Here is a 16,506-nt window from a genome sequence, read left to right on the forward strand (position 1 = left end):
TTAAGACATTGCTGAAGTTCTTTAAAGTTTTTGAGAAACTCGAGTCATTTTGGATTCAAAGGCAAGATTCCTGATACAGTGAAAAGTGTAAAATTCCAAGTCTAACTCTCATCAGGCACAAAACTTAAGTTTCCCTGAGAAGATGTAATTACAAACTAGCGTATAAACTTTATATCACATTATTGTGGGGTTTAAGAGTACAAAAGCAAGATTTGACTACAAAAATTTGAACACAAGTCCTTAATACTCCATGCTGAAGTTGAAATATTCAGGAGGATTAAGAATTACATATTACAGAATTACAGCAATCAGATTTAAATTAAATGAAAACAGCTGGCTTTGGTATATTCCCTTTTATATAGTTTTCAGATTAATTATAGTGTTATTTTCCTGAGATCTTTCAGCACTCACTACAAAGCCTGTGCAGTCCAGCTGCTTTTTCCCCCCTTAATTCCTGCCTCTTCATATTTCCCTTTCAACTAGCATTATATTCATGCAAAAAAAACCCCTGACAAATAATCATGAGCAACATGCATTTTCCAAGCCTTGAAACAAATAGTTTAGCCAAAGGAAGCCCATTAACTACATCTTTTAGGTAATAAATATTCCAAGTAGTTGACCTTTCAAAAATTGCTATCTTCTATTTTATACCTGAAGTTTTAAACATCAGTGTGCAACACAAGTCATCCCCATCTTGATGTCTTTTGTCCCCCTTGTCTATGAACAAGTCAGGGAGGGTGTCATCACCACCATATTGACATGGTGAGAACCATTATACCCATGATCAGCATCACTACCGTTGGCATTACATGTTAAAAGTACATAGCTGTATACTATTTGTACCTGTGTTTTGTCACAGGAGCATGCAGTATTTCAGTTCTTCTGCAGATATAAAGCTTTGTGTCGCAAATACTCTTCCAAACATTTCACTGCAAAAGGGTCAACATCAGTGTCAAACTTATTAGCAAAGAAGTGGTGGTTTCGTAACATCCAGTTTAGGTCTCCTACCCCAAAAACACAGACAGAACGAACATGAACTCCACTGCATGGTGGGTAGGGTGCACCTTTGGACACATCCCCTTCAAAGTACTGCCACTTGACAAATCGGGCCAATGCATTCATGTCAGAAACATCATATTTGTCACTAGAAGAAACTGCACCTGGGACTTCAGGGATTCTCTGAATTGTGGCCCACAAGTACTCATCTGGGCTGTAAGTATCTTTTGCCCATTCAATGAACTTAAGTATTTTGCTGCTTTCTAATACGTATTCAACAAATTTTCTGCTAACTACAAAATAGGCACTACCAGAAAAAACTGGAGTATTGAGAGGTGGTAGTTGTTTGTCTATGCCTGTGTTCTTTATTTTACCATCAATAATCTCATGGTGTTTTTTCCACCTTACTTCTTTATAAACAGGCATTTTTTCTGTTTCCAAGCTGTTTTCACCTTTAAGGGCTTTTAATTTCTCTACTATTTCCTGGTTGGTCTTTATTGGAAAGTCCATGCCACAGAGGTTTATTAGGTATTTCCAGTTTGAACTTCTTCTGTAGAGGTCTTTCATGCAGTTAATGTCTGCCTGCACTCTACTCCATGAAGCATATACAACACTCTCTAACTGACTAGAAATAAAGACATTATCAAAACATGAGACTATTCCCCTCACAGCAGCAAAAAAAGATTCTGGAGACTTTTTGTCAACATGAATGCAATAAAAATTCTGAGGGGCATAGATTGACCTTAGAAGTCTGTCAAGCATCTCAATTTTGTGATAAACCACTATTGAGTAAGCTATTGGAAATTCTGCTTCTTCATTGCTGAGAGGTTCCATAATGTATTTCCTAGTCTTGGTGAAGGAGGCACAGTCTGCTGTCATGTTAATATAATCATTCGTTGTTACTCTGGAACGTTTCTTAAATGACACTGACAACATCTCAAGCTTTACCTTTTGAATTTCTTCTATATCCCCCTCTATAATCTTGGTGCAGTTAACATTGCCAACAGGATCTTCTTGCGTCAGCTCAAGATGTCTCTGATTTAAGAAGTCTTGTTTCTGGTTGACTTTCAAAACTGAAATGATTACTACAATTAGAGTTAAACCCAAGAAAAGCCTGAAGCGTAAGTTGTGGCAAAACCGTAATTTCCTCTTCAGCATTTCAAATACTAGGTAGATTTGTAGGGCTAAAAAAAATCACCTTCCTCTCTGCTCATGTCAGCTTTAACAACTTCAGGAAAAATAATTTCTCTTTCTCAGGAATTTGGTGAGTTGTTGAAGAAAAAATCCTAAAATAAAATTAAATATGACTGTCATTCAAAGACTAAAAGGTTTCTTTAGAAAGTTACTGATTAATATTACATTGTTATTTAGAGACAGTAAGAAGGTGAATACATTAGCCAAAAATGTTCTATTGAAAATTAGAAATTAATGAACAAAATTAGTTTATTTTTGTAGAAAAAGTTTGGAAGAGGCAGATAGTTTTCATGAGACACTACTAAGTATAGTACTAAGACAACAAACAGAAGTTCAGTAAGAAAACAGAGGTGATTCAGCTGCATCTGGCAAAATTAAAGCCAGTAAATCAGATATATTAATGAGAAGCAATAATTTGGTGCTAATTCATGCTTCAGAGTTTGGCAAGAATGTTTTATACTCACTTCAGCATTGACTTGTATTTCATCATAACTTACCACTCACTTCCTGGATGCTAGTCATGTGTTATCTTCTCGCTGGGAAAGCAGACCCTGAAGCCTTTCAAGATTTTTGTGTGAGATAGTGTCTTCAACATCCTTCAGATGAGCTTAGAAATACCATCAGGACAGAGCTGATGAGAAGAGGAGAAAGAAATTAGTATAGCATAGCTCCTCAACTTTCAGAGCAGTGAGAATACCTGTGACTGAATTGCTGAAGTACCTTTTTAAGGTCAAACGCAAAACTTAGGGCTTATCTCTAAAGCTGATTTGTGCTGTCACTGCAAATGCAAGTATCTAAGAGCACAACAGTGTTGTCTTACTATTGTTTAAACACACATGGTTTTTATGATTCAGCAATTGCTTTTGTGTGAAAATATGTCAGGCTGAGTTACAACAAGATTTATAACCTGCCAGTCTTATTTTCACCTTTATTTCACAGGAGCTACATAATTTTTGTTTGTTAACCCTCTTTCTCCTTAAGCACCTTTTTTCTGCTTCAGTACTCTGTGAGAGGAATACCGCACTATAAAGCAAGCAGCTACAGCTGTAGCAGTTGAGAAAACTGCAGTCAAGAACTGGATTACAGAACTAGGTGTCTTTTTCTGTAAGTACTACCCCAGGCAGGTAAACTGATCAAGAACAGGGTACGCTTAAACAACTTACATTGCCACTCAAATGCCATTTGTACTTACATTGCCTAATAATTCAGCGCACATCTGCATTTCAAACCAACCTCCAATTGCAAAAGCCCATACAGTTTATAGAGAATGTCTTCAAAATTTTAATCTGAAATTTAAAAGGTTTATGAAATATTGAAGTACTTGGGAGATCTACAGCTCCCCTCATTTTTTACTACATTCAAGAAAAAAAAAATAGTGCCTCTGAATCACTTTCTGAACAGCTCTAAGCATAACTGCTACTCCCCAAAAAACTGGTAAGAAATTTTTCTCAAGTGTACACTGTGTCAGCATTTTTCTTCCTCCTACTCAACCCTCCCCTCCCCTTTTCTTGAAGCTACTCCAGTATCATTTTAGCTTTTAATTCTTGGACTGTGGCTTTTAACCTGCTACTTGCAAACCTCAGAACATGTGCACATAAGAAATTAAGGCCTGGCATTAAATACTACCAAGTTTTTTGGTAGCAATGCTGCCACCGGGATGCACTACGTGTTGGGTCCCCCACTCCGCCCATAGCACTGCAAACTGATGGGGGAATTGATCCATGTTTAGTAGATGGGAGGAAGATGAAGATCACTGCACAGAAGTCTAGCACAGCAGTGATGATCAGCAGTATTTTAAGGAAGTATAGTAAGCAAACATTTTGTAATTCAAGCCACTAGCAGGCAGCAACCACAAACTATTTATGGTTAACAGCATTTATGACTAACAGCATTATATAAATATCTTACTTACTATAAAGTGTAATTTGTTTTCAGAATGACACCTGTAATTATTGTATCCTGCATTTCTAATTTATCTTAGGGAGGTGGACCTTTGTTCCAAGTCTGTTTTAGGTGTCAAACTGGAAGAACTAAAATTTTGACCCTTAAGGTAAGTGTGCACTTACAGCTGAAAGCATAGAGAGGAACCTTTGAAGTATCAGGTCTCACACAAGGAATTTGAATTAAAAACAAAAAACGAAAAACAACAAACCCACAACAAAAAAACCAACCAAACATTAAAAAGGGGAAATTCCACGATTACCACTTTTTGTTTGCAATGTAGCATCAAACACAAAGATATAATTTAAAGCAAATTTTAATATGCTTTATAACTTATCACACACTTGCTTACTTGATGTCCTGTTAGTTTTGACTAGTAGATCAGATCCAATAAAAATAAAATCCATCACACGTGAAATTAACAAAGGAAGGATGCTAGCCTTGTCATAGTCTCCCTAATGTCTATCAGGTATATATTTCCATAGGATGAAGCCTGATACTGGTTACCCTTAAATTAGTTCTCTGTGTACCAACATAGAAATTAAGATTTTTCTAGGACTTAAAACGTATTTCAAATGCACTTTTATTTGTGAAGCTTTACCTTTTCTTGAGGATGAGAGTTAGCACTACTATTTTATCCTATATTCAGTTTCTATAGGATCACTTGCTCCACTAGCGTTGTGGAGTAATGCTCACTTGAGAAGGATTGCCACCCCCTTCCTGTGTTTTATAATGCAGGGAGAAAGAGCCTTAAATGAAAGCTACCATTGCAGTCTTCACCTTCTACAACTTCTGAAGAATAAAGCTTGCTAAAGAGCCTTCCTGCTTCTGTTTTGGAGCAAAACTTAGTTGAAGGTAGGAAAAAAAATCTCTTTCAGAAAACCTTGTACACCCAGCTGGGTGCAATTCCTATATTGTTTTGAGCTCAGAATAATCAAACCCTAAGTTGCCATTGTACCAAAAAGAGATCTGCAAACATTTATATGTTAAACATGGCTCTTCACTTTAGGTGGAGGTATTTCCCCACCGTCAAATTTGTATCACCAATACGCTGCTTCCTTTGAACAGTCTTAACGATAAGTATTGATTTGTTTATGCTATTTCTTTTCTAAAAAAGTCCTAAAACTTAATCATATCCCATTCTTTGCAAAAGTTAACCTTTACAGGATAAGGAAAGCTTTGGTATATTTTATCTAATAATAGACCTGGGTTTTGTTTTATAAAGTTTTATGAGCCTAGAATACTCATTAACAAAGCTTCAGACTCCATTCAGTAAAGCTTTTAACGCCTTTTTCTCAAGCTCTACTTAGCTTTACTGTGCACACTAGAGAACTCACTATCAGAAACAGTACTTTGCACTGTGGGAGAGCAGGAGGGAGGTTTGCTCAACCACAAATAAAAGACTATGCTGCAGCCTCAGTCTTGCTCACAACTGAAGTTCACTTTCAGAAGTTATGTGCTTGCCTCACTTCCTTCCTTTACTTCGTTCTATTCAAGTCAGAGCTTGTATTTCTATTTTAAATCTCCATTTCTGGCATCTCTTCCATGTCAGAGGGCAAATCACTCAGGTCATCTGTGTCTGTGAAATAGGTACTCCCAGACTGCCAGGTAACATATGTCTACATAACAGTCACATTCTGATTTAACTTTTATGTTATTGTAAAGATGGTACTGTAAGACAATTGATTTCATTAACAATGTCTTTACCTTTTTATTGTATAAACTTGTGTTATCTCTACATGCTGAGTTATTAATCTGACCCATGGTACTAACTGAACAAGTCAGCAATGGGTACTTACACCTTTGATGAAGGGGAGTAACCTTCATCAAAGAAAGGCTGTGGCCATGGACAAGAGGGAGCACTCTCAGAGCCCAGCTCAACATGTGACTGATTTTAGATAAGTTTGGCTTCACCCAACCTTGAAAACAAACAAAAAATCCTACAAGAAAACCAAGTCTTCAGAGGAAAAACCAAATCGAACAATTTAGAAGATTATACCACACACAGCTCAGAGACCAAAGTCCATACAGAGGTTTTACACAGACAGGCTGGACTGGTGCTGCACCACGCAATGGCAGTGCTATATCGACCCCTACATCCACATGTCGGGGCTGGTCCTAAGGAAGAGGATGTTTGCGAGGGTGCAGAGCCCTGCTACACCAGCCCTGACGAAGGGCAAGTGCCTCAGCCCAGAAACCAGCTTCTGGCTGCTGGCACCGCAGACCTCTTTGGCTGCAGTTTCATGGTGTGACTGGTCCAGTGCTGGGGCAGGAAGGATTCGGGAGCATATCCAAACAAACAGCTTCTGGGGAGTTCTCTGCAGTCTACTCTCATGGCTGCTGGCGGGGCCCTAAGGGCACTACTAGGCCTTGACAGGTCCAACCAAGGAGTGCTCAAGGGGTCTCAAGCATCTCTTGTACAATGAGAGGCTGAAAAAGCTGGCGTTGTTCAGCCCAAAGAGAAGCTGCATGGAGACCTCATAGCAGCCTTCCAGTACCTGAAGGGGGCCTATAAGGATGCTGGGGAGGGACTCTTCATTAGGGACTGTAGTGACAGGACAAGGGGTAATGGGTTCAAACTTAAAGTTCAGGATAGATATAAGGAAGTTCTTTACTGTGGGAGTGGCGAGCACTGGCACAGGTTGCCCAAAGAAGCTGTGAATGCTCCATCCCTGGCAGTGTTCAAGGCCAGGTTGGACAGAGCCTTGGGTGGCATGGTTTAGTGTGAGGTGTCCCTGCCCATGGCAGGGGGGTTGGAACTGGATGGTTTTAAGGTCCTTTCCAACCCTAACTGTTCTATAAATCTAACCAGCCCCTCCAAGCTACCTGATGGCCCCACTTCAGCCTCCTGGTGCTGTCAGCCCCTGCACCAGTGGCATCAAAGCCTGGCCATTGGCCCTGACAAGCTGGGCCCAGATCCCAGACCAGCTTGGCCTGTCCACACCCCCAGAAAGGTGCTGCCCCACACTGAGAGACAGGGTCATGGGGAGCTGCCATGGGGAGCCCCGGCCCTACAGCACCCTGAAAAACTCTTCTAACAACAACAGATTCCAGCAAACCTGTGGTCTGAGTTTTATGCTCTTGATTGGACTGATATAGCTGAGAGTGAGAGATGTGTCTTTTCCTAAACGAGGTTCAAAGCAATGGCAGCCTCTGATCAGTATCACACTAGGGTGGCACCACTCTTTGGGGATATTCATTTTGCCCAAGTTACACTGCCAGCATTGGGAAAACAGGGCTCTCAGGCATCGTACAACCTCCCTTGTGTCAATTTGTGTTAAACACATCACCGCCTTCCATCTTGTCTGAAGCAGTTTAGAGACCAGAATGAAACCCTAAACGAAATAGACGTTTTTTTGTATTTAAGCAATTACCATACATTTTTAGACTACATATATATTTTCCCTGCAAAAAGCAGTTAGGGCTTGCTGCAGAATGATACACAGACACATCTAATGACAGGACAAAAATCATTAGGGGCTGATGGCATGAGAAGAAAAAATAAATATAAACAAAACTACATGTATCTTAATTTTGACACTTCAGTCTTTTCACACATCAGTGCAAAAACTGTTAAGATGCTGAACACCAATTCAGCATCCAAAAAAGAAGCAATGTAGCCTCCTAAATACACCACGGGGAAGTATCAGTACCTGAAGTTCAGAAGGGGATAGGTAGAGAGTAAGTACTCTGAGGTACTTCAGAAGCCTGTAAATCTTGTGAAAGGCAGGAAAGAGCTTAGTTATCATAGGAGATGTCAGGATGTCAAAACGAGTTATAAGAGCAGGGAAGATCTTGATAAGTCTTGCAGGCTTAGCAAGTTCTGGTATCACAAGTCTCAGTGTTGTGGGCTGCTGAATTAACATGCCCCCAGCTCCTTCCTTTAATTTTTCCTATTATTCTGCTTCTTCTAACAAACACCAGATGAAGTAGATGGTGAGGTTTGCTCTCTTGTAGTTGCTTTGGTGACTTTTGGCATACAGCTGTTGTGGAGAGGACCCAGCAGCATGAACATTAGGCGGGCCTCTATTGCATGTCCACAGACACATTAGCTTTTAATCAAAGCTTTATGACAGGAAAACTTCCTGGCATTTCTACTAACACTCTACATCCATTCACGTCAACCTGATACTTCTATTTTTACAGAAATGTATTGAAGAAAAGCCAAACAGAAAACATAACGCTGAGTACCCCCACCTCTGAAGCGGTAGCTGGGATGGGCCAAGAGACAAGTAATCGTTCTCATGGGTGGGGATCTAGAGTCAGAACAGATTGATTTTTCCCTTTTCTTGCCTTGAAAGGAGGTAAGATAAAAGAAAAGTTCAGCTACCCCTGAGAATAGTAAATGAACAGGTGTTTACCAGATCCTTGCTGTTCTTTCCCCATTCACAAATTCCATCCGAGATCCAAAACTTTTCCTCAACACTTCAGAAGGTGGATTTGCCATAAAGTCCTTGAATTTACCAGGCATACCATCCATGCTTCACAGATTACATCTCCTGCAGGCAGTTGTTGCAATTAACGTGCTTCCACTCAGGTTCAGTCATGCAGAACGTTCGTTCTGATGAGGAAGTGATTTTTAAAGCTGTAAACAGCTTGCATAAACACAAACATACATAAGCACAAAGACGGACTGTCAGACACAGAGATCTGCCAGACACAGAATGGAGTCACATATACTCAGCATTTCCATGATATCAAGCAGTTACAATCTTGAAATCAGGTAGCCTGTAACTGAATTAAAGTAGTCATGTTTGTTCTGTTAAATAGCCTTCAGTCCTACTGAAAATAAGAAATGGTCCATAAACTGACTATTTAGGTTACTATTAGACTGTATGGGACAGTCTAATAGTAACCTATTCTAATTCTGAAATTCATGTAGAGCCAGCAGCAGGGTTCCATATGCATGCATTTGTCTGCTCACTGACAGCTCTCTGTAAGAGCAGGACTTTTTCTTCAGAGCTGCTTAAAAGAAAAACAGAAAAAAAACCAAACACAACAAAAAACAACCACTCAAAAAAAAATGAACATAAAAAATCCACAAAAAAAAACCAGAAACAAAAACAAAACACACTTCCTTTTTATAGAAAGAAATGACACATTTCTAGTCCTTTGTTTGCTTAGAAGGCAGGCTTTAGAGAAAGCTCCACAGACCACTCATACTGCTACACCTACCACTACATAGAGTTTAAATAGTGACAGAAGGTAGAAGTAGATGATAGCTGTTTTTCAGGGGGGATTGGAGGAAAGTGGAAAAATAAATTCAAAACCCTGGGTTATTTAGAGATCTTCTGTTCAAATGTCAGGACTCTGACATTCTAAACCTTTCCTCTTAAAAAAATAGTAAACCCCCCATGAATATACACTCAGTGTGTAAAACAGCACTGAATATATTTCAATTTTGGCAGCCTTTCCAGCATTCTCTTGTACTACTGTATAAAGTAAATCTTCCTCACAACAAAGTTCAAAGCCTAATTCTCATTTGTGTTCATGTCCATCCTTACAGGTCCCACAGGCAGAGATACAGGAGTAAGAAATTTCACCTAAGGAAAGAAAAAACATGGTGGCAATATCATTCTGTGACCAGTACTTACCTTGAGAAATCTGTGACTCTTAATACTGACAATAAGATACGTTTTACCTCAAGGTAACTTAACACTGAAATTATACTTACAAATCCCAAAATAAATGAAAAAAAAACAAAAAAACAAAAACCAAGAACCCACAAAAAAAACCCAAACAAACAAAAACCCACAAAATCATTAATGCTGTCCAATTTTACATCCAGTACACCTGCCTGGTGTTCATCAAGATAATTTGTGCCCATTGGCTACTTCAAAGTAAAATGCATATCTACGTGTGTATATATATATACATTGTATATATAAAAAACCATTACTTTAAAGTAGGAACTATAATTTTGCCAAGAACAGAGCAGTTGCTGCACTCCTTGCACCCGCCTATAGAATTTTTCTAATTGCTGCCTAGTGAGAGCATTGCATTTCAGAATGGGACACACTGGCAGACTGTGACAGGAAAGGTATTATCTATTAAACCACAACTATATCCCATGGGGGAAGGAAGAGGTTGTCAAATTTTTGAGTACTTGGATCCCTCTTCAAGTGCAGTATTTAAAATATTATTCTGCAGAGACTTCCTTTAGTCATGGGTAGAAGTCAGTATTTTAAAGCCATGCCTACAGTTACTGCTTGTCAGTGAGCTTAAGCACAAGTAGTACCAGCAGCAACAATCTCTGAAAAGAACAGATGACTCCTGCAGTTATTGTAACACTAACAAGGATCAGCATCATTCTTAGGCGCACAGGTTTAACTCTGTTGTGCAAGTCAATAATATAATACTTCCTTCTTTTAAGCTGAAGAGGTACTATACTATTTTTTCTTGTTTTTTTTTTCACTGTTAATTCACTGTTCACTCCAGGTGAGAGGAGTTTCAGCTGACTTGCATGACAACTGCACACAAAATACAGCTCAAAAATGAAAGTTCTTTTGTTTAAGGAGCAGATACTACCTGGAAAGTAGGTTCCACTGCAAAATGCACAGAAAGACAGACACACCCAACCATCCCCCATACTATAGTTTATAGTGCTGTATATGATTAGCAATGAATAACTGTCAACTGGATTATGTTGGAATCCAAATGAAATCCAGGAGGAAATTATTAGAAAAAACAGAATTAAATCTTTTCATAAGACCAGCAGTGGGTTTTCCACTGTGGCAACAAATTTGGAGAGCAGGATTTTACTCACTAAATCACCATATTCTCAGCACAGCAGACAATAAATCTTCAGCTTGTATGTTCCCTACTGCATTTTGTTCAAGTTAGAGAAAGAGAAAACAGATTTAACAAAGGTATTTTTCATTTGTTTTAAGGCAACTTTTGGTTCTTCTGGCCTCAGGAAAGTACTACCCAAGACAATTCAGATTCATAGGAAAGAGATGATGCCAACACATATGTTTACTATAGATAGAGGAAAAAAAATAAAAACACTGACAAAAGAAAATGAACACAGTATTTTCTTTCATATTACACCTACTTTCAAAAGCAATGTATCACTGTAACTGAGCTCCAACTTGAGCTACAAATACTGCTTTATTTTTCACAAGAATTTTCAAGTTGAATCCAGTAGACTGAAATGCTAGATTTGTTCCTTCTTCTGTCACTACCATTTCTGACACTCTTGCCAGCTCTGTGGTTGCCCACCTCATATTCCATTAAAAAAGAAGTTTTAAACTGCAGACTGCAAAATGGCAATTCCCTCCTGCTGCCACTCCTCCTCTTTCCCACAAAGAAATCTACTTTTCTGAGCAATACTGAAGGAGGCAATGTGCCAGAGCATTACTGAGCCTCCTGTCAGGCTTCTGAGTCCTCCCACCCAACTTCGGTCACAGAAATCTATTCATAACCTTATAAACAGCTTTGCTCTCCTGAAGAAAAAGAAAAAAAATAAAGAAAACAAAAGCAGTTTTCTTCAAGGTTTTTGTTTTTCAGTTTTATCATCGTTAGCAGAGTGGGAAAAAGAAAAAAAAAAAAAAAAAGGCACATCCCAAGTTGCAGCACCTCAAGAGCGTCCAATTGTCCCTTGAACCCTGCGCTCGCTAACACACTTCACACCAACCAAGCACCCTCAAGGCCAACAGCCTGCCGGAAGAGGAGGGAGGAAAAAGGGGAGACAGGGAATGAGGTAGAGGGAAGAAGGGGAATAAACAGAGAAAGAGGAAGGGAAACGTAAGAGGGGAAAGGAAGAAAGAAGGAACGGAGAGAAAGAGAGGAAGAAAGTAACGAGGAGCAGAAAGAAGCGTAGAGGCTCAGCGGCCCTCCCGTGCAGCACCTGCCCGGCCACGCCGCCGCTCTCGAAGGAGCGCTCCGCAGGGCACGGAGCTCTTCTCCGGGAACAGCCATGCCCACAGCCTGGCCCGAGCCATCTCCCCCTCCCGGCCCTTCCGCAGCACTCACCTGCGGGGCCGCGCCCGCTTTGTGGCGGCTCGAGGTGTCCTGTTGTGCCGTGCTGAGCCGTGTGTCGGGGGCAGGCAGGGCACCCCGGCAGCGCGGAGCTGCAGATCCCCCCGCTTAAGCAGACTGGCGCTGAGCTCCCGGCCTGGTTCCCACCTCCTCTCGCACCGCCCACCTGCCCTGCCCTGCCCTGCCCTGCCCTGCCCTGCCCTGCCCGGCCCAGCCCAGCCCCTGCCTCTCCTCACTCCCGCCGCCGGCCCCTCTCTCCCCGCGGAGGTGCCGGACTGCCACCCCCCACTTTGGCAGCTGCTCTCCTCTAAACTTAAAAAAAAAAACTACTGTCACTTTCTTAAAGCTTCCGCGGTGGTGCCGGCGCGGGTGAAAACCTCGCAGGAAAGATCGGGAGCCGCTCCCGTGCGGCTCATGGCAACAAAAAGCTTTCTCACTGCTCCCCAGGTCGTCCCGGCTAGTCAAGAGGAGGCAGCAGCACCCTCAAGGGCATGGTCCAAACTACCGATGAGCCCACCGTGCGGTGTGCCTCCCCGGGGGTCGGGAGGAGAACGGGCTCGGTTTGGTTGCGGCATCCGCGCGTTTGCGAGCGGGCACCCGGCGGGCCAGGAGCTCCCGCAGACGGTGGTTTGCCACCTCCCCCCGGCACTGCCGGGCCGCCAGAAACCCGGCTTCTGCAGATAAATGGGTTTGAAATGGGTCAGTGGGTGGAAAAACTGAGAGGACGTAAAGCTGTCCTTCCCTCATTCCAGTTGCGAGCTCCCACTGGAGTTTTATGCATCTGCACGGTAAAGCTGGACCAAGGAGCTGAAAGCTAAGAAAATGAGACGATCTGGTTTCAAGACTGCCACTAGGTGACACTGCCAAGAGAAGGGAGAATTGCCTCTGCATGTCAGCACTTGGATCGAGCGGGTTAGTTTGGGAATGGACTGTGAGACCTCAAATCCGCATTGTCATGTTATCAAGAAGGTTTTCATTGCAGATGGACCTTATCAGTAGGTAGAGAAGTAGCTTGTTACTACATGCTAACAGATGGGGAGAAAAGAGGGGTCTTTCTAGTGTGTTTTTTATAGGGCTGAACCATAGCATGGAGCACTGTACTAAAAAGGCCTTTCCTCTAAACCCTGTAGAGGTTGATGAGTTTCCAACAGGAGTGAGAAATTTGGGAACGGGGAGCAAGATTTCCCATTTGTTTTTCCCAGCTGCAGCCAATGACTGTTTGTGTTGGTCTTGCATGTAAATTAGAACAGCAAGTCACAGGTAGCATGGACTTGAGTGTTTGTTGCCTTGCTAAACCATCTGCAAGGCATCACAGTATTGACACTGCAGCATGAGAAATTGCAAAAGTAAAGCTGAACAGCAAGTGCTCTTAAAAGAGAGTTGGGTAAGCTGTGGGGACAGATGTTTTCTTTCAGTTTTTCGTTCCTCCCTGCCTTAATTACTTACACCGCTACAGATGCAAAGAAGTGTGCTGGATCAAAACAAGCAAAGTACCAGAGTTTTGATGTCTATTGCAGCAGTAACAGAAAGTATGCTCTAAAAACCACTTCCCATGGAAAGGAAAATAAGAGAAGAAAAAAAAAAGGGGGGGGGGGGAGTTAAAGTCATTACTGAAAGTAGTTATTTTGGGTAGATAGCTGAAGTTCAGAAGTCTGTTATTCTCTATCTTTTGAACAGATAAAAAGCTAAGTTCTTTGTACGTTGATGAGAGAGGTCCTGATCTTTGGCTGACCATGCTGGCGAAGATACATTGTTTGTTTTTGCAGCTTTGTGACATTTCAAGGACTCTGTTTGAGTTATGGTTCCTTTCATGGATTTTTGTCAACTGATCCTGAAAGAAAATGGTTTAAATGGGTTTGCACCTGGGTTTTGCTCTTCTAACCTTGAGGCTGGAATACGAAGACACCAGGGTTCACAGGCTGCCCTTCCTGCTATGTGATAGACCACTGAGAGATATGACTGTATGGCAACTCTGAAACAAAGTAAAGTAAAAAAGAAAAAGGAGGTGTCAAGAATTTTGGGAGTACTAATACAGGAATTAAATAAATGGAAGAAGTGGAACTTGGAGACAAAATACAGACAAAAGTGAAGAGAAAGCAAGTCACAGATATGAGATATTGAAATTGCATAATCAATTTTTTTTGTAAATCTTGTCTGGTTTGCATGAAATTGGTACATGAATATTTGATAGTTGTGGTAAGACCAACAATCCAGTGAGAACAAGGTATAGAGAAAACATAATTGAGAAGTTTCAAGAACAGTTTTCTGTGCATAGCTAAACATACATAGTTATGGTGCAGGAGAACTAAACTATATTTACAGCTTAAATACATTTTCACTAGGAGGACATCTGTCTCATAGGTATGCTTGCTCTAAATTGATATTAGTATCTCTTTTGTCATTTGACAGCTTCCTCCAGGCTTTTAGGCTATTTCTGGGAAACATAAAGAATACAAACATTATAAAAGACCTTCATACCTTTATGCTCTGTCAAAAGTTTAAGCTTCAAAGAAGTTTTTAAACCTAACGGTTCCTGATCATTCTTCTATATCTTCTCAGTTTTACTGGTTTAAGGCAGTAAAAGTTTCCTTTTTATGAAAAGCCAGATAGTGTTTTAGCCTATTGTAATGTTAATAGCTTCTCTGCTAAACTTTTCAAAAGATCACTTGTCTGGGTTTTTGTATCTAATAAATGTAACCCCAATATTTGTTTCTTGAGATAGTTCAGATCTAACATTGGGAAGATGCTACATGCTAACACCTAACCTGAGGTAAACAAAGGATCCTAATCAGACTTTGAATTCTGCTAGCGCTTGAAGTTTTCTTTATATGGAGACTGTGCCTTTTCTACATTATCCTTCTCCAAGGAAAGAGTTGCTACAATACAGAAATTTGTATTATCTTTTCTCTAAACATCTCTAGTAACATTTCCCTTTGCTGTAAAATTTATGAAACTCAGTGTTCTTGCCCAGATTCCCTATCGCTTGCTTTCTGCCTGAGTGGGGAAAAAAATAATTCTAACCTTCAATTTGCAGATGAACTCTTGAAAGCTATGCCTTGGCATAAATCAGAGGGGGAGAGTCAGAAATGCAAACACTGTGTGTGGAAAGAAAAACAGGCCTGAAGAAGATGACCACAGCTTCAAAAACCACTTTAGCGCAAAATGTTGTCTGACAGAAAGAAGACACCTCACTCTAAGAAAATATATCTGAAACAAACTATAGCATATTTCTCTTTGGAACAAAATATTTTCTGATATGGGTGAGTATTCATTTGTGGAGATGAGCATGTCTTATGCCAGAAGTTAAAGGAGGGTCATATTTTCTTCCTCAGGATATGTGTAATGAATACTAGAAGTACTCTTTCATTGTACCAGTTTTGTGTTTACACAGAACTGTTGTAGTTTTTGAGAGGCAAATTCTTCAGATAAGTTTAAAATAAGTTTAATATGAATAAACCGTGTCAGTACTGCATGATCTATACCACCTGTGGCAAACTTCCTTCAAGATGCTGGCAGTTAGTTCTAATTGCAGAATCAAAAACAAGAGTGGAGCAGATTGCAGGTGTGAGTTGCCAAAATTAGCTGTAAAATGTACACTGGGAAATTAAGAACCTCTCGTGCCACTGTGATGGGTTTGACTTTGGCTTGCTGCCAGATGCCTACCCAGAGCTTTCTTACTCTGCCTCCTCAACAGGGTACAGGGAGAAGACAAGATGGAAAAGCTCACGGGTCTGAACAAAGACAGAGAGATTGCTTACCAGTTGCCATCATGGTCAGAACAGACTCAACTGCTGATTAAAAATAGAGTGGAATGGTGAGAAACAAGGATAAAATGAAAACTTCTTTCCCCCTAAACCTTCTGACTTCTTCCAGGGACAATTTCATTCCTTAATTTCTGACTCTTTTACCTCTTTGCCCATGAGTGGTGCAGGTGGAGGAGGACTGAGGGTTGTGTTCAGTCCATAACAGTGCCTCCCTGCCGTTCCATCCTGTTCACATCTGGAGCACTTTCTCCCCCTCTTTCTTCACTGACCTTGGTGTTTCTGCAGGGCTGCTTCTCCTATGTTTTTCTTACTCCTCTCTCTCACAGGTGCCATGCATCATATTTTATTGTTTCTTAAATATGTTATCTAAGAGGTGCCACTAGTGTCACTGATGAGCTCAGCTTTTGCCAGCATTGGGTTCATCTTGGAGTCATCTGGAAGCAGCTGCATCCAGCATGAGGCATCCCCTGTTCTCTTCTTGCAGAAGCAGCTGTGTGTGTCACCTCCCCCCCTTCTCCCCTGCCCTCAACCATAAGAAGAATCAGTCAAGTTCCTCCTAAGACACTAACAAATTAGACAAACTTCAACCTTTAAAACTTTTCCAAATTTTATCTACGAAAAGTATCAATTG

General features: G+C 40.8%; 1 protein-coding gene and 1 long non-coding RNA gene across 5 annotated transcripts; one reads left to right on the forward strand and one right to left on the reverse strand.

Annotated features, from left to right (window-relative positions):
• Nucleotides 1-451: 451 nt before the first annotated feature.
• Nucleotides 452-12,138, reverse strand: GCNT1 (glucosaminyl (N-acetyl) transferase 1). 4 transcript variants are annotated; one of them, XM_061470764.1, is made up of 3 exons: nucleotides 12,106-12,138; nucleotides 2,688-2,821; nucleotides 452-2,282 (listed from the first exon to the last, which is right to left on the reverse strand). In XM_061470764.1, exon 3 carries the CDS (start codon nucleotides 2,152-2,154, stop codon nucleotides 874-876), a length of 1,281 nt encoding a protein of 426 aa, XP_061326748.1. In that variant the 5' UTR covers nucleotides 2,155-2,282; nucleotides 2,688-2,821; nucleotides 12,106-12,138; the 3' UTR covers nucleotides 452-873. The 4 variants fall into 4 exon arrangements, with proteins under 4 accessions (XP_061326748.1, XP_061326746.1, XP_061326747.1 ...); XM_061470762.1 differs by lacking the exon at nucleotides 12,106-12,138 and adding an exon at nucleotides 8,329-8,472; XM_061470763.1 differs by lacking the exon at nucleotides 12,106-12,138 and adding an exon at nucleotides 2,911-4,297.
• Nucleotides 12,139-12,927: 789 nt separating this feature from the next.
• LOC133278251 (uncharacterized) lies at nucleotides 12,928-16,191 on the forward strand. The gene is made up of 3 exons (XR_009746487.1): nucleotides 12,928-13,023; nucleotides 15,146-15,371; nucleotides 15,806-16,191. It is a non-coding gene; the product is annotated as an uncharacterized LOC133278251 (long non-coding RNA).
• The last annotated feature ends 315 nt before the right edge of the window (nucleotides 16,192-16,506 follow it).

Source organism: Pezoporus flaviventris, unplaced genomic scaffold (genome assembly GCF_033815535.1).
Source record: "Pezoporus flaviventris isolate CSIRO_AGI_PZ_B2104156 unplaced genomic scaffold, CSIRO_AGI_Pfla_v1 ptg000064l, whole genome shotgun sequence".
NCBI classification, from domain to species: Eukaryota; Metazoa; Chordata; class Aves; order Psittaciformes; family Psittacidae; genus Pezoporus; species Pezoporus flaviventris.